General features: G+C 37.6%; 1 protein-coding gene and 1 non-coding gene across 4 annotated transcripts; both read right to left on the reverse strand.

Moving 5' to 3' along the window:
* Positions 1-289: 289 nt before the first annotated feature.
* GDPD1 (glycerophosphodiester phosphodiesterase domain containing 1) lies at positions 290-26,324 on the reverse strand. 3 transcript variants are annotated; one of them, XR_015715880.1, is made up of 11 exons: positions 26,107-26,324; positions 17,861-17,903; positions 11,922-12,057; positions 11,065-11,110; positions 6,807-6,925; positions 6,264-6,353; positions 6,022-6,155; positions 5,441-5,500; positions 4,107-4,158; positions 2,508-3,737; positions 290-399 (listed from the first exon to the last, which is right to left on the reverse strand). XR_015715880.1 is itself a non-coding variant. In XM_016203834.2 (10 exons), exons 1-10 carry the CDS (start codon positions 26,246-26,248, stop codon positions 3,615-3,617), a joined length of 945 nt encoding a protein of 314 aa, XP_016059320.1. In that variant the 5' UTR covers positions 26,249-26,324; the 3' UTR covers positions 2,344-3,614. The 3 variants fall into 3 exon arrangements, 2 of the variants coding, with proteins under 2 accessions (XP_016059320.1, XP_016059326.1); XM_016203834.2 differs by lacking the exon at positions 290-399 and having other exon boundaries at positions 2,344-3,737; XM_016203840.2 differs by lacking the exons at positions 290-399; positions 4,107-4,158 and having other exon boundaries at positions 3,633-3,737.
* Positions 19,108-19,256, reverse strand: LOC148091293 (small nucleolar RNA SNORA28). Its single transcript, XR_015715940.1, has one exon. It is a non-coding gene; the product is annotated as a small nucleolar RNA SNORA28 (small nucleolar RNA).
* Positions 26,325-27,432: the final 1,108 nt, after the last annotated feature.

The following is a 27,432-nucleotide window of genomic DNA, read 5'->3' on the forward strand; positions in this document are numbered from 1 at the left end:
CTTCCTCTTCTCTCAGCTCTTGATTACCCACTAACAAGACCAAAAGCCCGAACTAAGGAAGGCAGGAGTTGTTCTGTATGGTTCACAGCTATCACCCAGGTAGCCTGGCATGGTGGGCATCCATAAGGATTTGTTGAATAAATACAACCCATTCGATCTGGAAAGAGATCTTTTCTCACACGTCTCTCCCTCCAGTATCTCCAATCTCTCCCCACTAGCTCCTTCTCATTTTCACACATTTATAAGCCTCCCCATTTAGAACACAACTCACTTGATACTGCTGTCTTTTCAAGTGTCTGGTTCTCCAGTTCCTTTGAATAAGCGGCTGATTTTCACTAGCCTCAGTTAGTACCATTCAGTCCTCTTTGGCCCTGTGCAATCTGGTATCAGTTCCATCAGCTAGAGAGATAAGGGAACCACAGTTAAGGAGGCGGCCTTCTAAACCAAATGCAGTCATCCTTTCCCAGCCCTTCCTTGCATTCTCAGTGTCCTATTTTTGGACATTGTTGATTACCACATTCTTTCTTAAATTCTTTACTTTCTTGGGGTTGAAGATACTGTACTTCCTTACTTTTCTTTCTCAGGCCACACCTTCTCTGTCTCCTTTGGGCAAATTCTAGGGCTTGACTCTGCTCAGTCTTTTCCCCACACTCACTTCCTTCAAGAGCTTTTCCTTTTGTCTTAAATGATCAACTCTTTTGTTGATGAGGCCTAAGAAATCACAACTGAGTTGACTGATTTAATTTTAAATACAGAATATCAAGCCTCGAATTAGCACTCAGAACAGTCCAAAGGCAGAAAGATAAACATCACTAGTGGCTTTATGAACTGTCTTGAAATTCTTTAAAAGAAAATTTTTTTCTTTTTTAAATAATTTTTTTTTCAATTATAGTTGATGTACAATGTAAGTTTTTTTCAATTATAGTTTACATTCAATGTTATTTTGTATTAGTTTCAGGTGTACAACATAGTGGTTGGACAATCAGATAATTTACAGTGTTCCCTCTGATATTTCCAGTACCCACCTGGCACCATTGCTCTCAGCACTCTGATCTCTTTGACTCTTGGATCTGACTGCTTTAGTTCTAATCTTGTTTTGGTGCCTGGTCTCAGGCTGCTATTTACATTTTCCTTTTGGTACTGAAATGATTATATCATGTTATTGCTTAGCAGTTTTGGGTCTTGTTTTAAATGTCTTGAGGTTAGCCACCTACTTAAATCATAAGACTTTCAGTTCAGAACAAACTCTTCAACCTGGCACTCTCCAGTTGGCACACTCATATCTACTGCAGATTTTCTCTTGACTATTTAAAAAAATTTTTTTCTATTGGTTTTAGCGAGAAAGAGGAAGGGGGAAAGTGGGGGAAGAGAGAGAAAAACGTCGATTTGTTGTTCCACTTATTTATGCATTCATTGGTTGTTTCTTATATGTGTCCTGACCAGGGATTGAACCTGAAACCTTGGCGTATGGGGACGACACTCTAACCAACTGAGCTACGTGGCTAGGGCCTATTTTTTTTTTTTTTAATGCACCTTTCCAGGGCCACCCTGTTGCACAACTCTAAGCAGAATCATTCATACTGTATTCTTTGTTAATGGTTTCCGATACCAGAACATGCTAAGATTTATGTTTCATGTTCTCTTATCTCAACTCACTGCAGCCATTCTTCCTCTACAGCTGTGGCTACTAGATGCCCACCTGTTGTCAGGGTGCCACCCCAATTTCTAGAACTAGCCCTGGCCAGAAATGAGAGGTTTAATAGCTCTGGAACTCAGTACCAACTTACCCCTATAATTAGTCCAGTGTTATCACTCTGTTCTTCAGTTCTATTAAATGAGCTTATTCCTGGTTGGTACCTTGTGTTCTGTTTTGCCTTGGCAACATACCTAGGACTCTAGTCCTACAGAGAAACTCTATTACTTCATGTTAAAACTCCCTCATGCCAATTGCTTACTGAAATGTGCTTGCCAACTGTTGTCCAATTGCCATGTACTTGGGATACTACTGACATGCTGGACTAGACCTATAGCTGGTTCTGTCAAATCTAGTGCCAGGCTCACCCCAGCAGAAGGGTCTAATCACATCTTTTGGCCCTATAATATGAACTGTTCTGAATCATAACAAAGCAAAATTTGGAAAGAAGAAATAACAAAAAGAATTGTATCAAATATGATCAAAATGATCCCTAGCAACTATAACCATATATTATAATAAGTAAAACTGGAAATGACTGATTTAATGGATTACCTGCCCAAGTTATTTGTTCACATGCCAAGAGGCAACTTCTTAACTATAAAAGTGTTTCCACATTTTCTTTTATTTTCTTTAGAGAGAAATCTCAAGTACATTTACTCATCAATTTATTACCTCATCAAATTCTGCAAAAATAAATAAGTAAATAATCTACAAATATATGTGAATTTGCAACTGCAGAAAAACAACAAAGCACCCTTATTTTGTTCTTGGAAAACTTTATTTCATTGTAAACAAAAAAGGCAAATGTTACTTGTATCATCAGGGTAAGTGGGAGTCTGGTCATCCTTCATAGCTGTAAACTGGCAAACTCCAAATGAGAGATGGAATCTAGGTAAAAGACACTTATTAATCCAGATTATAGTTACCTCCCAGAGAGATCATGAAAATTAGTCAAAAAAATTAGAAACAGATTTACATGAGGTCACATCAAAAAAGCTGAGAAAGTGATGGCTAATGCTTTGGGAAATTCTATTCCCAATTAATACTCAAAAGAATAAATTCTTAAAGATCAGAAACAGGTAGTTTATATTCTTAAGTACTAACAACAATGATATGTACTTTCATCAGTTTCATATGATTATTAGGATTCAAAACGTTATTTAAAATCTAGATGTAGGCCCAAACACCCAGTCATTGCCCAAAATGGAAAATTTACATTTCTTTACAGGAAACATAAAAATATGACTATTTGGATCGCATCTTAATTTGCAATTGATAAGTCCAATTTTAATGTTTACAAAAAGACAAAACGCAAAAAGAAGACGTGGCGGCACTGTCACATGCCTGAAGAGGACCCCAAGTAGAATGCCCCCGCTGACAACAGCAACTAAGAAATCTTACTCAGGCTACGAATTTTATTCCTGATCAGGTAATAAACTTCCAGTTTATTCTTTGAGTCTGCCTCCTGTTAACATGTTCAACTTGTCAGACACCCACGTCAACGATTTCCAAGCTCTCCTTACACTGCATTTCCCCCCATAAACTAAGATGTGCCTAGAAATAATGAGACAACTCAAAATAGCTAGTTTTACTAACTAGCTTATTCCAGTGAAATTACCAAATTATCCAATAGTCTTTGATTTCAGAATTACTTACAATAATAGAATCAGATACAGAAATCTTGATCAATAATCTTTCTAAACAAACTATTTACAAATGCAAAGTATGCAATGCTGTTTAAAATAAATATATACAATATATAGTTTCTACATTCTCGGACAGCTTAAAAATGAGGTAATAAAAACTTAACTGATTAAACCTTTTACCATTCTGGAAATGGCTTAGGAAAATGATGATGACATTTTATTTTCTTAGGTCTTTTCATGTTTTCTTTGAATGCTTCTGAGCACTTCCTTCTCTACGCGGAGAAATTATGTAAAAAGTTCTTAAGCTTTGTCGGGTAGTCTGTCATCACCCCAGTTGCTCCCAAATCAAAGGCTCTCTTGTATTCTTGTTCTTCATTTAATACCCAAATGTACACCTGAGAATCAGAAGCATGAGAAATATGGGAACAAATGTTGAGATAGAAAATTATTTTTATAATAGCATTTATCCATCTGCAATTCTAAGGAATCACTGAACCCTTTAAAAAATTCCACTTTGTTCATTAAATATGCACTGTCCTACCCCTACCTTCAGCTGCTCTCACCTACAGAGTGGACTTAGTTACTGAAGTGCCTATGCTTTCTCGTTCACTGTAAGGCGGAACTGAAGGTCTTCACGTGTCAACCAAGAAAGCAGCAGCATCAGAGTTGGGACCAAACTAAGTCAGTTAAAAGTTCTGCCCTTTACACTTGCGTTAAAATCGTAAACTATGCTGTTTCCAAAATGCATCATTCCAGAAATTTACCTGAATGCCTCGGGCAGTGAGGTGGTCAAACAAAGCTTTTCTCATTAGTAAACTGGAAAAGAAAAGCAAAACAGGTTTAGGCACTTCTTGGCCCTACGAAGGACTAAAATTAATCCTTAGTCCTAACTTAGTCAATTTAGAGTTTCAAGCAATGGCCTCAAATACTAACTGCTGCTGTGGACGCATTTATACCTTAACTGCTGGATCGCTTGTCACTGCTGGCTGCTGGCTGGTGAACAACTAGAACTGTCTTTACTGCCACTAGATCCTCAAGAGACCCATTCTTATTGGAGCAGCTCATTGGAGTATGTGTTCCCAAGTTTGCAAGTTAAAATAAGATGGTAAACTTGGATCAAGTTCTATAACATCACATTTCATTTGCTGAACCGGTTAGTCTTTTGTGAGCTCTCTTAGAAACCTAATGTCCATTAATTACACTATCCTATATATAGGAGAAAAAAAATTTTTCTTTTTTAGCTCCAATTAACCAACTTAAAAGTGAACTTTTAGAATACAAATCACTTGAGCAAGATGGAACTATTGTACTTAAAAGTTACACATCTCATTTCTATTCTGTTTATTAGAATGACTAATGAAAAAAAACTAAAAATCATGTACATTTCACATAAATTAAAAATGTGTCCTTGGAAACTAGAAATTAAATCACGAATAAAGCCAAAAACTATAAACCCTGTGGCACAAAGAAAAGATGAGACTAGTTTTCCATCTCTTTGAAAGAGAAACTAAGTTAAAAAGGCTGTGACTAAGGACTATTACTTAAGCATTCAAAGTTCCATTTTGAAACAAAAGATAGCACAATAACTGTGGTTTTTACCTAAAAAATAAACTCAACATGTCTTAGAAATTAAGGCATTTTCTATAAAGTAGATGCCTACCCTATAGGTAGGGCTTCCTTTCTGCTAAATCTTGGTACAGATTTTTCTGACAAATGTGCCATTAGTCAGTGTACATTTTACACTTCTTTTCATCATGTTCTTGACTGCAGACTAGTGGAAACAAATAAGTAGAAGGGAAAGGTTATACCATATCCTACCTCTGCTACTAACTAGCTAGATAACCCCAAGTAAATCATTTAACTTTGGCTGGGTTGGTGCTTAAGGTGAATGAGATTATCTCCCTAGAAACCTCCTAAGGCTCTGTGACTAGTAATTAAGCCAGTTCTAAATGATTCATACACATCCATTTGTATAGTTGGTACTCAAAACATCCGTGTTATAAATTACATGTAGAGAACTCACATTAAATTTAAGCAGAGTAGTTAATAGATAGAGCTAAAACAATAACTTCTATTTCAAGAAACTAAACATTCTTACATGTCAGAAAGCCAGATGAGAAACTTCTGACTTCTGGACACTGTGTGTGGTTCTTTTAACCTGAGACAAAACAAAATTTGAATAAATTAGAAACAGTGTGATAAAATAAAACAAGTTCAAAAACCAAAAGTGCCTTGCACTTAGTACGTACTCAAAAAATATTTGTAAAAGGACAAACATAAATTAAAATAAAGCCCATTTGGGTTCTCTATTTCTACTGATTTCGGGCTCACTTTTTGTGACCACTATTAAAGGGTTAAAAAAAAGTTCTCTTTCCAGAGACTCTGAGTGCCCAGGACTCATATCTCTTCTCTTTCTTTGGGTGAAGCCTCTTTCTCTTGCTTTGTCTGCTATGACTTAGTATATAGCAGATTTAAACACATGACCAAACTTTATTATGGATTAAAAGATATTTGGGGGGAAAATGAGACCAAAAACACACCCCCATAAAAGCAAATAATATAGGTCAGCTAATCAAACATGGAAATAACTACAGCAAGCTATTCTTTATCATTAATATTAATGAGCTTTATCTTAGTCCTCTGGTCATTGATAATTGATGGAAACAGGTAACCACTTACTTCAATATGATAGAAGGCATTGGGATTTCAAAAAACTGTTCTCGAATGGGCACAAAGGGCAAGAGGCCAGTGAAGAACAGGCCGAGAATGAGCAGAACACGCTGCAGACTGAAGAGTATGGGAATATCTGAATTCTGAAAGACACAGTCAATAGCATATGCTGCTTTACAACTGCTCAAATAAAGAGGATTATTTCACCACCCTCAAAATTTTCCAAGACTGTATCATTTTTTAAGAATTACCTCTTTGTAGCACTTTCCTACAATTTCATAACTGGCATTACCCCACACTGTTATGTGTTCTCGTCTGTACTGCTTCACCAACTCTGAAACCTACAAGTGAAAATTCAAATTTTTAGGCATCTCCCTATTTGTAAATACACTTACATGATTTCATTAAAAAAATAGGTTATAATTGACTATCTGCCAGTGAGGAGATTTTATAAAATGTAAGAAATGACTTGCATTTTACCATTATATGATTTATCTAAAGGAATACAACTATTTAGTAATTTGACATACACTAACTACAAATGAAACAAGTTAAACTAGAAGTTAATTATATAAATGCCAGAACTATTGGGTCACAGGAACTCACTTTTATCCATGATTGAGACATGACAACTCTGAAAACAGGCTTTCCTATAGTAAAGTGATCTCTTCTACCAGGGCATTATTTAAAACAATACTGATCCCCTAGAGCATCACATTTCCTCCACCTACTCCAACCTTATTAGTTCGTGAAACTGGATGCCACACACTCAGAGGTGACAATGCCTTAAGTACCTTCTTAATCAGCACATTGTTGTTGACTTTGATATCGATGTTAATGGGAGTGTTAGGAAAGGCCTCAAAAACTTCCTTTAGTAATGGAATTCGGTTATCTTTTCCTTCACACTGGCATGCTGAGGAAGCAAAAAATAAAATTAAATTAAATACATCTTAAAATGTATTTTTAAAAGATAACATACTTTTTTTGACAATTAGAAGAGATATAAGTAGTATTCATAAAAGGACATTTACAAAATGATGAAAAGTATAAGAAAAGGAAAGAAAAATCATCTAAAATGCAACAATTTAGATATAACCAGCGTGGCCATTTGGTGTACTTTCTCTACTCTTTTTTGCCTCCATGCTTAATTTAATATAGTTATAGCGTACTTACATATTTTAACCTGATCTTTTAACGTAAGTAAAAAAAAATTGCATGTTGATACACTGTATTTACAATTATGATTTAAAAGTTTTTTCATTAAACTTTTTGAGATAACTGTGGATTTACATGCACAGAGATAATACACAGAGATGTGTGCACCCTTTCTTTACCCACATTCCCAGTGGTAACCTTGCAAAACTATAATATAGTATCACAACCATGACATTGACATAATCCACCAATTTTATTCTATAATTATTACTTTAAAAGTTTAAAAAACATTCCATCGAGTAGCCATACATCAATTTAATTATTGTAGTTTAAAACATTCCCCTTGAGAGTGGCAGTGCTTACCACTCCAACGTATGCCGCTTTGGCATAAGGATTATTTCAAACTGAAGGCAATACAGAAGCAGCAGATACAAAAAAAGGCTCACTGCCTTCCCCCATTTGCCTTAAAACAAGACTTAAATTTGTACAAAAATTAATCACCAATGACCCTAGACCCTTATCAGCACCAGAGGACTCTACATAACAAACTACGGACTAGCCTTTATCTTCCATTATCCTCCCACACGTTTCCCTCCCATAATTTGTCACCCTAGAATTCAAAGTCCTTTTCCTTTGTCTTGTCACTTCTCTGAAAATGAATTATTTACTTATTAAAATGCTATATAGCCCAGCTGGGCATGGTTCAGTGGTTAAGCATTGACCTATGATCCAGGAGATAGCAGTTCAATTCCTGGTCAGGGCACATGCCTGGGTTGTGGGCTCGATCCTCAGTGGGGGACCTGCAGGAGGCAGCCGATCAGTGATTCTCTCTCATCACTGATGTTTCTATCTCTCTCTTCCCTTTTCCCTACCTCTCTCTGAAATCAATAAAGATACATCTTTTAAAAAATAAAATAAAGTGCTATATATATTCAGGTTCTAGCCATCTCTGAGTTTCTCCCATGACACATCCATATTAATACACCTCTGTTTGTTTTTCTCATATTAATCTCTCTCTTGTTACAGAGTCCCAAGCTGAGAATCCAGAAGGGTAGAAAGAAAAAGATTTTTTCCTTCCCTATACCCTACTAGTGGACACTAAGATTGTTTTTAAAGTTTTGCTCTGATAATCATCATTAAATTCTTCAGAGATTGAGAATAATACGTTCAGGCAAGAGAAATACATGCTAGTTCAGAAATGTGTTGAAGAATTATATCAGTGCAACTCAACCCACAGAAAACTGAGTCATGAAAAAATCAGAAGAGAATTTTAATCATTCTTTAATTTCCTGAGGGTTATTTTCTTTATTCTTCCCCTAGTCCCTTTTGTCTCTAGTCATTCCTGTAATATACTATACATACTATATAACTATTATAAAATTTTCCCTTTCTTTCTGAAACTTCAATTCTACCAATCTGTGAAAAACCAAATAGTGAAAGACCCTTTATTTCATCCTTACTGCACAGCAAATCAAAATAAAAAAGCGCATCAAAAAAGTAAACTAAATCCATGTCAGAACATTAATTATAATAAAGGCTCATGTGAATGAAAAAAGAAAAAAGAATCTGTTATTGTCTGGCCTGGTCTGTGCCCTACTCCTATTGCCTTTTTCTTACTCATTGTAATTCAGATGCGGCTCGAGGCCGTTCTGATGGGACTGTCAATCACTCGGCTCCGTCTCCAGGGCCACAGAGAGAGTACATGACCCTGCAAGGGTAACAATGTGGACCCTAGGAAAGTCCTCCTGAAACCCTCAGCTGGATGGGTCATGCACTTTGGATGTCCATCTTTATGTGGACAAGGTGTGTCTAAGGACAAAGCTAATAAATGAAAGCAGAACAAAGAAATGGAGACCAATTTCTGTTTGGGCAACTGCAATCAGTCATGTCTAAAGGTATAGAACCTCTAGACTTTTTAGTTATGAGAATTTAATTTTTAAAAAATTAAAGAAAGGGGGGATAAGCAAGTATGCCACAGGATGTGAGTGAAGCAGCCTCTATAGCATGCTAGAAGTTTAAAACTGATCATTATAGTCAACTCCAGGTTATCCAAATTATTATTTTCCATGGAAAGAATACTATTTTCAAGAAAGCAGGATAAATAAGAAACGCTTCAGTTAATATACCTTTATGTTCCTTCTTTTTAATGTAACCTGTGGCACATGAAAGCACCTTCAAAAGAAAACACAATTCTTCTCCAGCAGGTTGTGAACCACAAAGAAAGCAGGAGGCCAGGCATGTGTATTCCTCTGAGGGTTGAAGGTCTCTCTCTCCAGTATTTAAAGGAAAGACAGCAAGAGTTTTGAGCAGGACAATGGGACAGAAAAAAACTGAACAACATTTTGCCTCATCTGAGTTGAGTTTATACAGTACTACGTATTGGTCTATTTCAAATACTGTAAACTTAAGTTGGTTAGGAGTTGAATGCGATATGAACTAAAGTTAATTATTTTTTACAGTTGTCTGAAACTTGAGAGTACATGGCATTGCTATTCATAAGGCATCTGAAGAGACTCCAGATGGAGAGGTGACACAGTGTAGCTGAGTACTGGCCTGGTAAGGAGAAGATCGAGAGGTTGAGGTCCTAGCTTTGTCATTTACTGGCTGTATGACTATAATTTACATCTTTAGGCCTGTTTCCTTATCTACAACAGGAAGAGACAGGTGGTCTTAAAGGTCTCTTCACATTCAAAAAAGTTTTATGACTTTATGAAGGAGGTATAAAAACCAGAAAAAGTGAAAGCATTTTTTCTCAAAAGATCTTTTCATCTTTGTGAGGCTTTGGCGTTGCTCTAAAAAGGTAAAAACAGGAAAAACTTCACTTATGAAATTTTCTTAATCGTCACAAGTCCACAACTGACACAACCATTAGAAAAGCTTGGCAAATATAATCCTGTTAATTACAAGAATGAAAAAAGTGTTTCCTCAAACCAATACAGCTTCATGATACTTACCTGGAAGGCAAAAATCAATAAATATCGGATCTAATATCACTTAGAGATAGCTAATTTAAACAATTTTCTAATTCTTATTTGCCTTTCTAAAATTTCTCGATCAAAGAGAAATTTTACTGGCCAATTTTAAGTCTAGTCCACAGAGCAGTTAACAGTTCTTTTTGAAAATTAATATCAATAGACCCTTGACATTTAACAAAAGCTTTAACTACATGCAGCATTCCATAACATGTAGCATCTTATAGCTTTACTGAATTACATTTCAATCATTTGAAACATGAGGCTAAATTGTGATAGTGAAGAAGCCTGTACCTGCTCAGCAACCTGTATCTCAAGCTGGTGTATTTTCCATTCTAACATGTTCCATTCTAACATAACTAACATATTGGGCCAAGGGACATGTTTCTTTGTAAGAAATGTTCCCTCAAAAGAAAGAAAACTGCTATGCTGGTGATTAAAGTGAAGATAACTAGGACATGGATGGATTATTTGAGCAACAAAATTCTCTTTAAAATTTAAAATATGGAGCACCGAAATGACATAGAATCAAATGTGAGACAATTGTAAGGATTTAAAAGGAGTCCCTTCAATTTCTTTTCATTTATTCATTTATTTAATTTATGATTACTATAAGTTATAGTAATATTCTAGAATTGGAAGCTTTAGAGGTACAAAGTATTCCTAATAATATCTGGGTTTCTTGTCATTAGCATTACGGCTTAAATTAACTGTATATAAATTTAATGGAGTGAGTCAATTAAATCTCTGGACTTCATCATTTCAGGGTCAAGATTCCAGATTTGTAGGCCTGAGAAAATGTTTTGAGGGCAATACTTTTAGCTGGAACTTACTATGACAAGAGAACACGCCTATCTATCTAATTCTCAGCATAAATGAATAAACTTTAATGTAAATGTTTAAGCTGCAAATGCGAAATAATTACCTCTTTGAAATGTGACATCCAGTTTGCCAAGGTAAGGTGGGAGTTCCTTTAAAAGATATGAGTGAAAAAAGTTAGTTCTCAAAAAATCAAAAGCATTTTAATGTCTTACATTAAGAAGTAAAGATTTCCTTCTTCAAAAAATAAGAGAGCAAACCACTACATATGTAGGGCATCCTTTAGCACAACATCCCCAACAGCAAATTAATCGTATAATTACGTGAGAATTCTCCGTACTTTCTTGCTCAATTTTGCTGTAAACCTATAACTGCTCTAAAAACAAAGTCTACTAAAACCAAAAAGCTCGGGAAATGTGTATCATGCCAAAATGTTAAAAAATACAACATATATAATGTACAGCAGGGTCACAACTATATAAAAACATACAGGGTATACATAAGATAGTAGTATCCTGTTAAGAGAAGTTTTCTTTAGGTGGTAAAATTGAGCATTTTTCCTTCTATTTACCAGTATCTACTATAATGAGCATGTAAACTGCTAAAATCAGATTTTTGAAGGGCTCTTTCCTCTACTTTAAGACTAAAAATAATTTATATATTTAATCCGCATCAAATAAATCATAGAATATTTCAAGCGAGTTGAACTCTAGTAGTTTTACATTTGAGGACTTTAGTAATTTTGTTAAAATACTTATAAAAATAGTCTATATGTATGCAATGAGTACATCTTCACTGAAACTCAGAATAGTCTTTTAAAATTTCCTTTGACATTCATTATTTCACCACTATCATTTATTTTTTATTATTTAGTGAAGCACTATCTGGCATTCACTGTTTTTAAAAATCTTACAGGCCCTAATATCTACTAGATATTACTTTATCATGCATTTTTATACGTACACAGTACTTGAGATCCGAGATGTTGACATTGACCCCAGTTGATCTCTTTAGATTCTCATCATGAGACACAACAACTTGCTCATCTTTTGTGATATGGCAGTCCAATTCTAGCATATCAGTTCCGAGTGTAACTGCACTGAAGAAATCAAAGAATAAGGATGTTCTGAAACTGAAGTAAACACTGAGGTTACATGCATAAGATGTAAAATTCAGAATTATAAATCAAACAGCAAAAAAAAATCCCATAATACTAAAATTTCTCAATACTATCCTCTATTATGATTTACTGATGTGAAAACACTCTAAGGGAACTTAGAAGAAGGGAATCATGTTGCCTCCTTTCCATAACCAGCTACACTAATTTCTGTCAACCCAATATAATGGAAAGAACACTGGACCAGAAGTTAAGAGATCTGGGTGTCAGTTCCTGCTTTGCTACAAACTTGCTGTATAACACTCTGGGCCTACAGCTCCACATTTATAAAGTGAAAGGAGTGAAAAACAAGAAAATCATGCCAGCTTTTGCCACTTTAATTCAACATAGGATTAGAAATTCTAGCCAGGGCAATTAAGCAAGGAGGAAAAATGGCGGAGGGGGGTGTGTGTTCCAAACTGAAAAGGGAATCATAAAAGAATTTCATTTACAATGGAGTCAGAAGAATAAAAGACTTAGAAATTAACTTAACCAAGGAGGTGAAAGACTTGTACAATGAAAACTATAAAACACTGCTGAAAGAAATTAAAGAAGAGATACATAATGGAAAGACATCCCATCTTTATGAATTGGAATCCTTAACATTGTTAATGCAAATACTACACTGATCTACAGAGTCGATGCAATTCCTATCAAAATCCCAATGATGTTTTTGCAAAATTAGAAAAATCCACCCTAAAATTTATATTGAACCTCAAGGAACCCCAAGTAGTCAAAACAATCTTAAAAAAGAACAAAGTTGGAAAACTCACACTTCATGATTAGGCTTTATGCATATCAGAACACTCTTAGAAGGAGCATTTGAAAGCATTAAGATAAAAAATTCAACCATAATCCTACAACAACACTATTTTAATTATTTTTTTTTTGCACTTTAGATTTTATTAGGTTCCATCTCAAGAAACCACTTTCCTTGCTCATCCATTAGAAGCAGCTTTTCATGCATTAAAATTTTATCATGAGATTGCAGCAAGTCAGTTATGTCTTTGAGCTCCACTTCTAATTTTAGTTCCCTTGCTATTTCTACTACATCTCAGTTACTTCCTCCACTGAAGTCTTGAACCATCCACAAGGGCTAGAATCAACTTCTTTCAAACTCTTAATGTTGATATTCTGACCTCTTCCCATGTATCACACAAATGTTCTGAACATCTAGAATGGTGGATCTTTACTTTTAAAAAAAATATATATATTTTCATTGATTTCAGAGAGAGGAAAGGAGAGGGATAGAGAGACAGAAACATCAATGATGAGAGAGTCATTGATCGGCTGCCTCCTGCACGCCCCCGACTGGGGATGGAGCCCGCAACCCGGGCATGTGCCCTGACTGGGTATCGAACCGTCATCTCTTGGTTCATGGTTCAATGCTCAACCAATGAGCCACACTGGTTGGGCTAGAATGGTGAATCTTTTCCATAAAGTTTTCAATTTACTTTGCCCAGATCTATCAGAGGAATCACTACCTAAGGTAGCCATAGCTTTACAACCTCTGCTAGCTTCAAACTTCTTCTGCAGCTTCCTCACTACTCTCAGTCTTAACTGAAGAGAGTTGGGGCCTTGCTCTAGATTAGGCTTTGGCTTAAGGGAATGTTGTGACTGGTTTGATCTTCTATCTAGACCACTAAAACTTTCTCCATATCAGCAATAAGACTGTTTTGCTTTCTTACCATTCATGTGTTCACTGGAGTAGCACTTTTAATTTCCGTCAAGAATGTTTCCTTTGCATTCACAACTTGGCTAATTGTTTGGAGCAAGAGGACTAGCTTTCAGCCTGCCTCAACTTTCCACATGCCTTCCTCACTAAGCTTAATCATTTCTAGCTTTTGATTTAAAAAGAGACGTGCAAATCTTCCTTTTACTTGAACACTTAGAGCCTATTGTAAGGTTATCAGTGGGCCTAATTTCAATATTGTTGTGTCTCTGGGAATAGGGAGGCCTGAGGAGAGGAAGAGAGATGGGGAACATCAGTGGAGCAGTCAGAACACACAACATTTATAGATTAAGTTTGCTGTCTTACATGGGTGCGGTTCATGGCACCCTAAAACAATTGCAATAATAACATCAAAGATCACTGATTAGAGATCCTCTTAAGAAATATAATAATAATAAAAAAGTTTGAAATGTTGCAAGAACTGCAAAAATATGATATAGAGACAGAAAGTGTTGGAAAAATGGAGCCAGCAGACTTGCTTAATGCAGAGTTGCTACAAACCTTCAATTCGTAAAAAAAAAAAAAAAAAAAGGCAGTATCTGTGAAGTGAATAAAGCAAAGCACAATAAAATGAGGTATGCCTGTATAAACTTTTATAATGGCAAAATAAGAACGCTTACATTATGAGTATATTTTTATCTAAAAGATAACAACATTTGGACACCAATTTATTCACCATCAGCAGAATGAATTACAGTAGGAATTTGACCTAAGAAAAACTGAACATCCTTTTAAATATCTAAGCACTCATAATTCTCATTTTGCCTGTGAATCTCCTAAATGGGGTAAAAGTATCTTTTGTTTTATACTTAAACCTCAAACACATATTAAAATATTGTATAACAATTAAAGAATCAAGTTTTAACAATTAAGTAACTTTCTTAATGTTTCTCAAAAACATGTGGTGATTCATTGGTTAGAAAGGAAAGAATGAGGTTGTGGGAAATACAAGCATTCAATGATGGGAGTTGGATTAGATGATTTTTAGGATCATTGGCCATCTCAGATCTAATGATTCTAAAATTACGAAGCTGGCAAAATTTATCATTGGAGCCAATCACTTCCCCATTTTCTCTTACTTCACCTACTTCTAATAATCCACCCCTCCATCATCCATCCCATCTCAAAAGGCCCAATGGCTACTTGCCGCCTCGTGCCAGTCTCACACTTCTCCCTTACCCTTCCTTAGGTAACCCTCCCCCCTTCAGTGTCCTGATTACCAGTTGTTAGAGGAAACAAACAAACAAACCTGGTTCCTAAGGTAATTCTTACTAAGATGTAAATAATTAAGTTGTTAACTTTAAGTGTCCTCTTCTAGAGGACATCCACCTCTTCTAAGAGAATGTCTGTTTGCCAGTCATGTCTCTGTTAGAGCCACAATGTGTAACCGTGAAGCCCCAAAAGGAGTAAGCACACAAAGACAATTTTTAGGTGGGTAGAATTATTTTTCTGTATTTTTAAATTTCCTTAAATATTGATGTTATGCTGTTAACTTTTTAAAAAAAGAATAAAAAATGTAGAAACTGTAACTAACACAGATAGCCAACAGTTTTGAAATAAAATTCTAAGGTCCTTTATACAGATAAAAAACCTTACTACTGATTTTTGGTCACACACGTCTTACTCTGTTTGTCTTCTCTTTTCTTTTTGTATGAGTGTGTGAAGGTAGGGTAAGAGCAGGGGTTATCTGTTTTTTCCTGTATGTGAAAAACATTATCTATATTACCTACGAAATCTTTCTGAGTATGAAGTTTGCTTTTAACTAAAATGTTGGCTGTTTTAAAAAATGTTTGAGAGTTGTATGCAAAACATTATTTATTATAGGCATACCTCTTATTAACAATAAACAAAAATTTAGAGCAATAGTTAGTGCATCTACAATTTATAAATTATCCCAATTTGATACACAAATAGCTAGAACATAGAAAGAAAAGAATTTGTTTTATCTCTTTGGTCTTCAAAATTTTCCATAAGTAACAATAAGCATCTGCTTCAATTGAAACATCAGATATTTTGTAGCTAAATTCCTAACAAGCTGACGACAAACACTGAAAAAAGTTAGGGAAACCAGGCCTCAACATTTCCAGAAAAAGAAATAAAAACTCTAGCTTTAAAAGAAGATGTGAAATGACTTGAAACTTCACAGAAACAATGCATACAATTCACAACCGGAATTTACTTGAATTTCATTTACTCCTCACGACAGAGGTTGTATTATCATTCTCATTTCATTGATGAGATAATTAGTATTATATTAATTAGATAGTCTAAAAAAATTATCATGAGAATCAAGTCGCTGATTAATTACTTTGACTGTCTGCCAACTTATACTTCCAGCTATTGCTAATACAATTTGTTTCTTTCTGTTACCATTCATGTTAATGCCACAGGGATCAAATTGTCCTTTGGGTATTTACAAAGCCGGCCTGATTTAATAACCTAGTTCTATTAGCTCTTAAGAACCAGATTTTACATACTCAAGGGCTTAGTGGCTGTGTGTGTGTGTGCGTGTGTGTGTGTGTGTGTGTGCGTGTAGTATAATTCCTTAGTTTTTGGTTCTATGTTTATTATGAATGGGGTTCTATCTCCTTTATCTGTCTTCTGCTAATATTCTGCTTTGTTCTTGAGTGCCCCATTCCATATCTCATTCAGTAAGCAACTGATAAGAGCCTGTTAGCACAAGAGCTAGATGTTAGGGATTGAGAGATCAATAAGGAAAGATGCTTGCTCCCAAGAAATCACTGAAGAGCCACATTCATAACTTAAGATGTTATTGAAAGCATTTTATAAATCACATTAAAGAACTTTTTATAAAGTGTGAGATGCAATTATTTCTCTTTGTCAGTCCTAATTACTTCTTGAGCCCCACTACAATATAGTGAATTAATTTTCCATACAATCTTAAGGTCCTTTCAATTTCCTAGACATACCTGGTCCACATATCCTCACATCTTAATCTCAAACATTTCATGTTCTCCCTCTCTACCAAATTATAGCTCTTCTTATCCTGGTATCTTTTCAATTTTCTGGTTAATCTTAACCTGGCTTCCCACACCAACTATTTATACTTTCTCCAGTATTTTCTCACCTTCATCTCCATGTCATAATATATATGCTTTGTGAAGTGTGTATCTAAATATGTGTGTGTGTGTGGGGGGGTGTATCTCAGTGGTAACTGTACACAAGAAATTATGCACATACTTAGCTATAGCTAGCTAGCTAGAAATATAATCTCAGTAGAAGAAAATAATGTAAATTATTCTATTTCACAGTCTGTGACAGGAGGAAAGAGTCTGCATCTTAAAGCTGTAAAAGACTTTTGAGATTAGAGTAAAAAGGCATCATATTGAACAGGAAAGGAAGTCACGACAAATCCAGGGGCATGGGATTTAAAGGAAACTAAAATATGGAGAAGCGGTATCTTTGGACCTGATAACAGGGAAATTAGCTGTCTTTGTTTGATGAGAAGCCGGACAAAAAATAAGCCAAATTCTCCTGATTGCTTAGCTGTCATTATATACATAGAAATGGCTTTAAAATTGCATAAGAAAAGCAGCATGGATAGGTAACGTCTCTCCTCGGGTGTAACTGTTCACAGTCCCTGTCTTAGACTAGATTTCAGGTTCTGGGTTGTACAAGAATTACTGGGTAGCCACATCATCCTATTTCATAAACAGCAGCCAGTGTAACAGTTGTTTCATTTTCTCCTTCACTCCTTCTCTCCAAGGCTAATTAGCATTACACACAGTATGTTCCTTGTTACAAATGTCTTCTTTCAACTTTGGAACTATAGTATCTTTTGATTATCCAAAACTCTGACCTCTTTTTTTCCCCCAGTTATGCAGAAACCAGACACTGTTTGTGACACTTGAGATTAACTGCATAAAAAAGCAATTAAAAAAAAAAAAGGAACAACTGTCACAAGTGGATGCTGTTTGTATTCTATCTTCATTTTGTGAATCATCACTTTAAAGATAAACTGTAAATGGGAAGAATACTCTTTTATGTACTTACTGCTGAAACGCCGCCATTGTATTCTCCAAATTTTCTCCAGCACCTGTAAAAGCAGTAAATGTAACTTCATTTACTTAGATACTTTGAACATTCTGTTTTTCCATAAATTCATTTTAATAAGATACATCTTGTGAACCTTGATGTTTAGATATTATGTAGACATTACAAGTGTTTTATTATTATTATTATTTTTTTAATCCTCATCAGAGGATATTTTTTCCATTTATTTTTACAGAGAGTGGAAGGGAGGGAGGGAGAAGAGAGAGAGAGATAAACACTGATGTGAGAGAGACACATCAATTGGTTGCCCTGCAACCCAGGTATGTGACCTTTACCGGGAATGACTTCCGTTTGCGAAACCCTCCAGTGTGCGAGCCAACACTCTAAGCACTGAACAGCACCAGCCAGGGTGAAAAAGCTTTATCTACAATACCATCTGAACATATCTGCGAGAGTATTAAAATGTTCTTATTCTATTGTATTACTAGATTGCGTTTTTATGGCAACCTAATTAATCAGCAGAAACTCAAGGTATGAAGAAACAAATACATATATTAACCTAATATTCTAATGTCAGTTTAGCAGAGAGAAAGGGATACATATCCATGTGGAAAAAAAAGCTACTTTGATTTTATGTTCACTTTAGTTACTACAGTTGTTGCACAATAGAAAACAGAAGAAGTAAATATGGAGATTATAGTTTTTTCTAAAAGTAAATGCTGTTTTGAGGTTAAAAAAATGACTTTTAAACATCTAGTTGGTGTCTGTTTTAGTCGAAAACTATGGAAATATGTTATATTCAGATAACCACTATTTCAAGAACAAAGCAATATAGAATATTGCTAAAAAGACAAGAGTGCTAAAATTGTTAATAGGCTAAGTCTAACTACTGACTGCTTGTTGTGCCAAAAAACAAGGAAGTTAAAAGGATACCGAAGCCAAGTTGAAGAAGCTCTCATCAGCCAAACCTGAAATGTTAGCATAAAACTAATGGTAGTAACAGATTTTAAACCATTGAATAGGAAATTCCAAGTCCATTTTAATAAATGAAAAGTTTGATGAGGAATGCCTATTTATGTAGTTTCAAAGTACCTCCCTACAAAAACACTTATTACAAAGAGTAAAGAAGTAACTTCACAGTGGAAAAGTCTCTCAGAAACCACTTTAATCAAATGATCAAACTCAACATCAGTAGCTCCTTCAAGCGGACTGCTGTGTCCTTTTTAAATTTAATTTAATTTTTTAACACTGTCTAAGCCTATGTAACGGCTTGTCTCATAGAGGAGAGAGCACCGGAATAGGTTAGACTTCGTTGCTACAGCAAGCTCAAATTGTGTCAGTCACTGCTGTCTTTTTAATTTCCTTGCTTTTTGGCGCAGTAATCAGTGAGTCATTTAATTTAACAAATCAAATTAATAACAGTTATCTCCAGATGGTCGGAATACAAAAGATTCCTTTTCTAATCTGCATTCTTTTATACTTTACAAACCCTCTACGATGAATGTGCACTCCTTTTAAAACAGATGGAAGGTGCCCTGGCCGGTGTGGCTCGGTGGTTACAGCATCAGCCCACACACCGAAGGGTTATGGATTTGATTCCTGGTCAAGGATACATACCTGGGTACCAAGTTCTTTCCAGCCCTGGTCGGGGCACGTGGGGGAGGCAGCCAATCTATGTGTCTCTCTCACATCGATGTCTCTCTCTCTCTCCCCTCCTCTCTCCTTTCCAGTATATTACAAAAATTAAAATTTAAAAAAAATCAGTCCTCTGGTGAGGATTAACAACAACACAACAACAACTTAAGAATCAAAGTCTTTGTATTTAAGAATCAAAGTCTTAAGTACATGCCATATGCCTGGAACATTCTCATCATTGTCTCCCAAGGTTTCTTTTCTTTTTTTAAAATTTTTTTAAAAATTAAATTTATTGATTTGAGAGAAAGAGAGGGAGACATTGATTTTTTTGTTCCACTTACTGATGCATTCATTGGTTGACTCTTGGATGTGCCCTGACCAGGGATCGAACCCGCAACCTTGGCATATCTGGACGATGCTTTAATTGAGCCACCTTACCAGGGCCTCCCAATGTTCCTTAACGTTAATTCCAGAATGAAATCACTGTTCAACTCCTCCATGAAAGTACTTTCTTATCACTTCAGACAGATTACAATGATTCTTATTACAGACAAGAGTTAATTAAACTGGCAAGCTCACAGTGGAGGATGCACGTTTTCAGAATTCTAATTTTTGCTTAAAAGCTCAAATTTAATCATCGGCACTGCCTTCAGAGAAGGCAGCTAGATTATTTTTATTCTAATGAGAGATACACTTTATTCGTTTTCAGGAACATATCTGCTGAATATTCAAGTATGAATAAATAACCCGTTGTCAGTTTTTTAAGTAAAAAAGATGTTCTGTGGGAAAGAGGTTAATTCAGCTCACAACTCAAATGACGGCACAAGTGCTCGTTCTCAAGACAACCATCATCATACTTTGGTACACGGCAGAAGTGTTTTGTGTGCACTTCCAATTACGTCACATAGAACAGTAAAAGTTATGTATACTCAAGGGTTGAAATTTAATAAAATTAACAATTTTTACTAACACATCAAAGATATTCTTAAGTGAAACTGCCTGTTTTTATTTTTATTTATTGATTTGAAAGAGAGAGAGAGATTTGTTGTTCCACCTATCCATACATTCATTGGTTGATTCTTGTATGTGCCCTGACCGGGGATCAAACCCGCAACCTTGGGGTATTGAGATGACGCTGTAGCAAACTAAGTACTAGGCCAGCACCAAAACTGCCCAGTTTTTAAAACCATGAGTGAGTGATGGTGAAGAATACAATGGCTACTAGTCTACTTGGTAAAGAGACAGCAGTTTTAGCCACTACTGCTTTTGCACCATTGGCACAAAGTGGAAAAAGGTAAATAATGTCTTAGGAAAACAATTTTGACCTTGCAGAACCATGAAAGGCTCTTGGGGACTCCCAGGAGACCACAGGCCACACTTTGAAAACCACTGTCTTAAATAATCAATGATGATAAAAGTCAGAGGAGTGGTTACTTCTGGGGACAGAGGAGGGAAACAAAAGAATCTTATATGAGTCTACAAATATTCTGTATCTCGATCTGAGTGGTGGCTACCGGAGATGTGTGTGTGTGTGTGTGTGTGTATAAGGTTAGTGTTACTAACTACATGTACACTATACCTAGTTTTTTAAAAATGACTTTAGTATGAGTCTTATGAATTTTGTATTCTGGTACATTCAACTAAACCCTAAGAAGGCTTTTTGAAGGCGAGTATTGAGGGGAGCACCTATCCCCCACTATCTGTTTCCACCTACGGAAGGAAAATTCCACTCTAGTCCCCAAGAAGGAAAAAGAATGGAAGGAACACTTTTAACTCTTCTTTACTCCCTCACACATTTCTCCTCATGTTAGCAGAAGTGACTTAGTAGACAGAGTGGGCGGCCCACCTATGACCCAACCCTTCCCAGTCCTCTTAATTTGCAGTGGCCCACCCTCAGAAGGAACAACACTTCCGCTCATCTATACAGTAAGTTTGCCAAGGCAGGCCCTACCCATGTAAAAAAAACAGGCCTCCAGTTTAAGTGTTAAGTTCAGTTTAGAGACAGCATTAGAGAGTCCCAATTCGGCTCTACTAGCATTTTCACTTCCATCTTTCTCATGTTGGCACTTTATTTTTAAATTGGTTCCCAACTTGAGAAGGGAAAGTAAGTAGTATTATTTATGAGGCTCCTCAAATTCCAATAGCAAGGGCTTTGTAATATATATTTGTGTGTGTGTACGTGTGATATTTTAATCTGGGGGGAAGGAGCTGGGAAAAAGATAGGATAGAGATTTGGTACTCTGAAATACATTTTCCCAGTTAATAAATAAGCATTAGTGCTAATATTTAAGTTCAATGTCCAACGTTTGTCTTTTTTGTGTGTGCCTGTTTTCCATGTTAATTGTAACTGTAATTCATTTAAACCTAACAACGTAAGCATGCAAGCATTATTAGTTATAATCTTTTATCTATTTTAAAAGTTTATGAAATTACATAGCCAGTACTAAATATTAAAAAGGTGGTCAAGATATTAATAACAGAAGCTAGACACTGTGCTTAGAACTTCATATACCTCATTAAAAACCCCACAACCGTTGTTAAGTATTACTATCTCAAAAACAAACAAACAAAAAGATATGGTCACATAACCAAGAAGGGGAACTGGGATTTGAGCATAAGCTGTATGATTTCAGATCCCACTCTTTCACCACTAACTATACGGCAGCTTTTAAGCTGTCATTTATATAACAGCTTTATTTCAGTTATATAGGTGATTTATATTGGTCCTTGTTCACATAGTCTTCTATTTGTAAAGCTTGAAAATAAATTCTACAATGATAATATTCACAAATTACTTATTAGATTCATATGGTGAAAGCCCAGAGAGTAACTAAGGGACTAATTAAGAGTATGCCATTCCTCTCCAAGGAATAATTTGGTGTTAGTGCTTCTTTCATGAAATGGTTGAAATTCCCTTTCTTTTTCTTTCTTTAAGGAATGGAAATACTTTCATTCCACTTTATTTTTATTTATTTATTTTATGATTTGAGAGAGAGAAGAAGGGAGCAGGAGAGAAACATTCATCGCCTCCCACACGCACCCTGACCGGGGATGGAACCAGCAAACTTGAGTATGCGCCCTGACTGGGAAATCAAAACGGCGACTTTTCGGTGCATGGGACAATGCTCCGCCAACTGAGTCACACTGGCCAGGCCCAAGAACAATCTTTACTCTCAAACTTATCACCTGTCAAATCAATCTGTCACAAAATGCCCGGATTGTGACGGTACTCTGCCTTAATTTCAAGGATGAAAGATTAGGAGGAAAGGTTAAGATCTGATCAGTTGCTGATTTTTTTCAGTTCTTTGAACCACTAATCTCTAATAAATAGACCTTTTTTTTAAAGCGTGTTGCTTGATTCAGTTGGCTCATAAAGACAGGTTAGGGAGTATTAAAGTAAGTTCTTTCCCTGCTACCCCATCTCTACCTGAAATAAACATATATACAGTATAATTCCAAAGGCAGGACAATATGTACTTAAAAGATATACTTCAAAATGTTAACAGAGATTATGTCCAGACTGTAAAATTTAGGAACTATTTTTCCTTTTTTCATTCCCATATTTTCCAAGTTTTCTACAATGAACATGAGTTACTTATAAAATTGGGAAAATATTAATAAAATTCATAATTTCATAAAGAAATTAAGAAAATGGCCTTTGATTTTATTGTTTGCCCTCCATTTAATCCAAAGGGTATACCTTTGGTTCTGTTGGTGTTTCATCAATACTTTGTAGTTATAAAATGTGTTTGTTATTGGTCAAATAAATTTAAGAAACACATGGAAAGTATCTAGCATGCAATAGATAATTAGCAGACAATAAGCAATTATTTTAATTATATGTTAGCCTCTGTACTAGAGGCTAGAGACAAAAGAACTAATAAAATCTAAAACGTGGCCTTGAGGAAGCCACAGTCTAGTAATGGAAGCAAATGTATTAATATATCCGATTACAACATAATGCAATGCAATCTATGCTTTAAAGAGGTAAGAACAAAGCAAGCCTACAGCATTTAATTTTTGAAACAGCCACTTTCAAGGACAATCAATGTTAAAAAAGGCAAAAGTGTTCATTAAAACTTTGAAAACCTAAGTACACGGTGATCTCAATCTTCCCGACCAACTCAAAGTTCTATTGCAAACTGCAAATGTGGATCCCGTCTCCATGCTTTTATTTTCAATTTTACAATTTTCAAAGTGCTTTCTATACACCTAATCCTCCTAACAACCCAGAGAAGCAAGGCAAATGCTCTCCATTTATAGATAAGGAGAACTCAGGCATATTCCCAAGGCTAATTACTAGTAGGTCCATCTGACTCAGGTGATAATGCTTTTATAGCAGACATAATATAGTACACATTAAGAGTTTCAAGTTATAGCAATTCAGGTGTGCATACTTTAAACACACATAGCAATCAATGTTTCGATCTCGGAATGGTCATACATCTGGTTTACAGGAAATATCAGGTATTTGTAGTCAGGGTGATTAAGAGTATTAGCCCAGCCAGGCCAGGCATGGCTCAGCAGTTGAGTGTCGACCTAGGATCCAGGCGATCGGGGTTCGATTCCCGGTCAGGGCACATGCCCGGGTTGTGGGCTCGATCAATGACTCTCTCATCATTGATGTTTCTGTCTCTCTCTCTCCCTCTCCTTTCCTCTGTCTGAAATCAATAAAGATATATTAAAAAACAAAACAAAACAAAAAGAGTATTAGCCCAAATGTTAGTGATGTACAGAGAGACCAGTGATTGCTGTATTCAGTGTTCAAGAAAAAAATAAAAAGCAAGCAAGGTGGCTCCTACCTAGTCTATTCTTTTCCAGAAACTTAGTATCTTAAGTAACAAAGTGTGTCTGTGTGTGTGTGTGTAAATAAATATCTTCTCTATCACTCTGGACTCAACTGTATTATTTGGTGTACATACTCCACAAAAGAGTATCAAGCGCTAGCACATTGAAACTTTCGTGTTTTAGTCCACCCTACAAGTAGAGTAAAACAGATTGAGTCTGCGGATATTTAACAAGGTTATTTCTTCTAAAATAAAATGTAGGTCATCCATAATGACAGTTTAGCTTTTTAGAAGATCTAGTTTTGTTTTGGTCTGGGTTTTTAGTAAGCACACTTCTTTTTTTAAAATCCATAAACACAACCGCAGCGTGTACTGCCTGTCTCCAGAACAGGACTATCACCATTGAAAATTGCTTCTACAGCAACAACCGAAACACTAAAAGTTGGTTTTGGGTTTTAATGGTTGAAGGCACATTAGTAGTCATATACTATCCTATAGTATAGTTATTTATCTGTGTGTATATATATATATACACACAGATAAATCAAATGAGGAACAACACGGCATTTAGCAGGTGACCCCTTACAACTTTCGATGCTTTTCATGAGTGGGAGACTAGCATGGCCACTGAAGTTACTCTTCAGTGTAACTGATACAATTACACAGAAGAATTCCAGTGTATTTCTGTGACATGTAAAACCTTATTCCTGGCAGATTCTTGTTAGAAAAGGAGTGACGGCACTAAATCAAATTTTAGACTATAAATTTAGAAATTTACCATTTCGAGTATTAGGCTGCAAATTCCAAGCGATTTTAACCTGGTTTAACATTCATCTCTAAAGAAGAGTTAACATGAATGGAAATAACCCGCTTTCACAACATTTTATACATCACGCTTGACATGAAATAGACACCTATTACTCAACAATGAAGAGGCAACGATTTGGCCTGCTCCCTGGGAAATGAGAGGGTGGACTACCTCGTCTCCTTGTAGCAAGACATCTTTCCCAAAGAAACTTTTTGCTTTCTTTAAACTAATACAGTCCTGTCCATAAAACGAAATCGTCTTTTGGAAATCCACGTGTCACTGCTGGGGTGCAGGGTGGGGCTTTCCAACCAAAACACACAGGTGCAGGGTTTGCAGACTTGGGGACCTGGACGCTCCATCCAGCTCCCGCCCCCGTCCAGCCCGCGCTCTACCTGCGGCCCTGGAAAGCGGACCCGCCTCAGGGACTCGGTTTCCTCTCATTAATGATCGCGCTCGGGCTGGGGGTGGGGGTGGGGGTGGCCCCGGGGGCTGCAGAAACCTGGGCGGCCGCACGCCCGGGGTCCACGCATCTCCTCAGCCCTGGGAAACGGTGGCCCCGGATCTCCCCACAGGCTCGGTGACCGGCTCTGCGGGCGCAGTCAGGTCCCGGTTCCCCGGCCGGGTACCCCCCGGCTCCCCCGGCGCCCGCCGTGGCGCCTCGCCGCGCTATCGTTCTCCCGTCGGCAGACAGACTCCCCATCCACCCTTCCTCCTCGCCCCGGTCCTTCCTCCTCCTCAGAATCCCCGACCCCGCTGCCCTCAAGGACTCCGCCTTGGCTTTGTCTCTAGACCCCTGCCCTGCCCTTCCCTTCCCTTCCCACAGGCGACCTCCCCTCTCCCCGTCACCTCGCCCTCACCTCCGCGGGAGCCCCCTATCCGCACATCCCTTTTCTTCCTCAAACTCTCACGTGTTCCCACCCGCCAGCCTTTTGCGGAGTTCCGAAGGCCCCCCCCCCCAAAAAAAATTTAAAAAGCCTCCCCCCCCTCCGCCACCGGGTTCCGGGGACCCCTCTCACCTCCGCGGTGAGAGATGTGTTTACTGAGGAATCGCTGCTTCTTTCTCTGATGCAGCAAAGTCGGGTATTTGAGCAACAAGAAGGAGGTCACCAAGTACCCCCCCACGGTGGAGAGCAGGTAAAAAGCCGCAGAGGACGACATCTCAGCCGCCGCGCGGGATGTCTCGCACCGCAGGGCCCTCTGAACTCCGCAGCGGCGGTCGCGGTGACTGCGGCGGCGGCGGCGGCGGCGGCGGCTCCCCGTCAGCTCGCCCCCCGCCGGCGCCCGCGGCGCAGCGCACTTGTCCGCGCCCGCCCACCGCGCAGGCGCAGCCGGAGCCCGGGCCCCAGCAACAAAGGGGCTCGGGCACGCAGGCGCGCTGCGGCGGCGGGGCGGGAGCCGGCGGACCACCCGCGGGGAGCTCGGTCCCCTGGCTTCGCGTCGCGAGCAGCTGCAGAGGTGGGCGCTGGCCACCTGCCGGCGCCCGCCTTCGCCATCACCCGGGCAGAGGAGGCCTGACCCACTTCGAAAACCCGCATCGAAAAGGGATGATTCCAGCGTGCGGCTGGCCGGCCCCTGCTCTGGGAAATGCAAAGACCTGTTAGCGCTGGGGGAGTTAAAACTCGCCCAGACAAATAACCAACCCACCCGTTGGTCGAGCACAGAGGGAACTGTCCCTGTTGTAACCGAACCATAAAAGGTACCGATTGATCAGTCAAATATTTGAGGGACGGACTCCTCTCATTTTATTGTGAGACTACAACCCCCGTGCTTTGTACACGATAGGCCGTCAAGAAATGCTCGTTGACTTACAAGTCCATGTACAGTAAGGAAACGCTGACGGGGGCTCTGGGTTATCTCAGAATCCTTAGGAAGGCCGGGACGGAAACTGACTCCCAGAGGGCGCCACTAGTTCCTCTTTCACCCCTCGCATTCCAGACCACTCTAAGAGCCATAGTTTAATTGCAACAGAATGAACCCGGGCCCCCTAATTTGGCAAGAGCCAGTCTCCCACAGAAGCAGAATGCAGAATGGTTATTTCAAGTCTTGTGGTTCTTGTCTCCGGCCATAAGCAAATTACTCTCCTCTGTTTACCTGTAAAATGAGATTTTTCTTTTCTTTTTTTACTAAGTAAAAACCTCCAACTCTCACATTCTAGGAATGATCTTGGGTCCCCAAATTTTAGCTTCTTTTCAGAGGAGTAAATAAAATTTAGAAGAGTCTTGAAAACAGGGGCCTTCCCTGGGTTTTATAAAGTAGCCGAAAGCCCAGCTGGCGTGGCTCAGCCGTTGAGCATCAACCTGTGACCCAGGAGATGGAGATTCAGTTCCTGGTCAGGGCAGATG

Source organism: Miniopterus natalensis, chromosome 17, assembly GCF_054644295.1.
Source record: "Miniopterus natalensis isolate mMinNat1 chromosome 17, mMinNat1.hap1, whole genome shotgun sequence".
In the NCBI taxonomy this organism is placed as follows: Eukaryota; Metazoa; Chordata; class Mammalia; order Chiroptera; family Miniopteridae; genus Miniopterus; species Miniopterus natalensis.

Bases quoted from the DNA above. Each gene is read 5' to 3' on its own strand.
- GDPD1 (XM_016203834.2), bottom strand. From the start codon at position 26,248: ATGTCGTCCTCTGCGGCTTTTTACCTGCTCTCCACCGTGGGGGGGTAC. The intron at 11,111-11,921 runs GTACGTATAAAA...TATCTTTTAAAG, and splicing joins TCTCGGATCTCAAGTACTGT to GAACTCCCACCTTACCTTGG. The intron at 5,501-6,021 runs GTAAGTGGTTAC...GTTTTGTCTCAG, and splicing joins ATGCCTTCTATCATATTGAA to GTTAAAAGAACCACACACAG.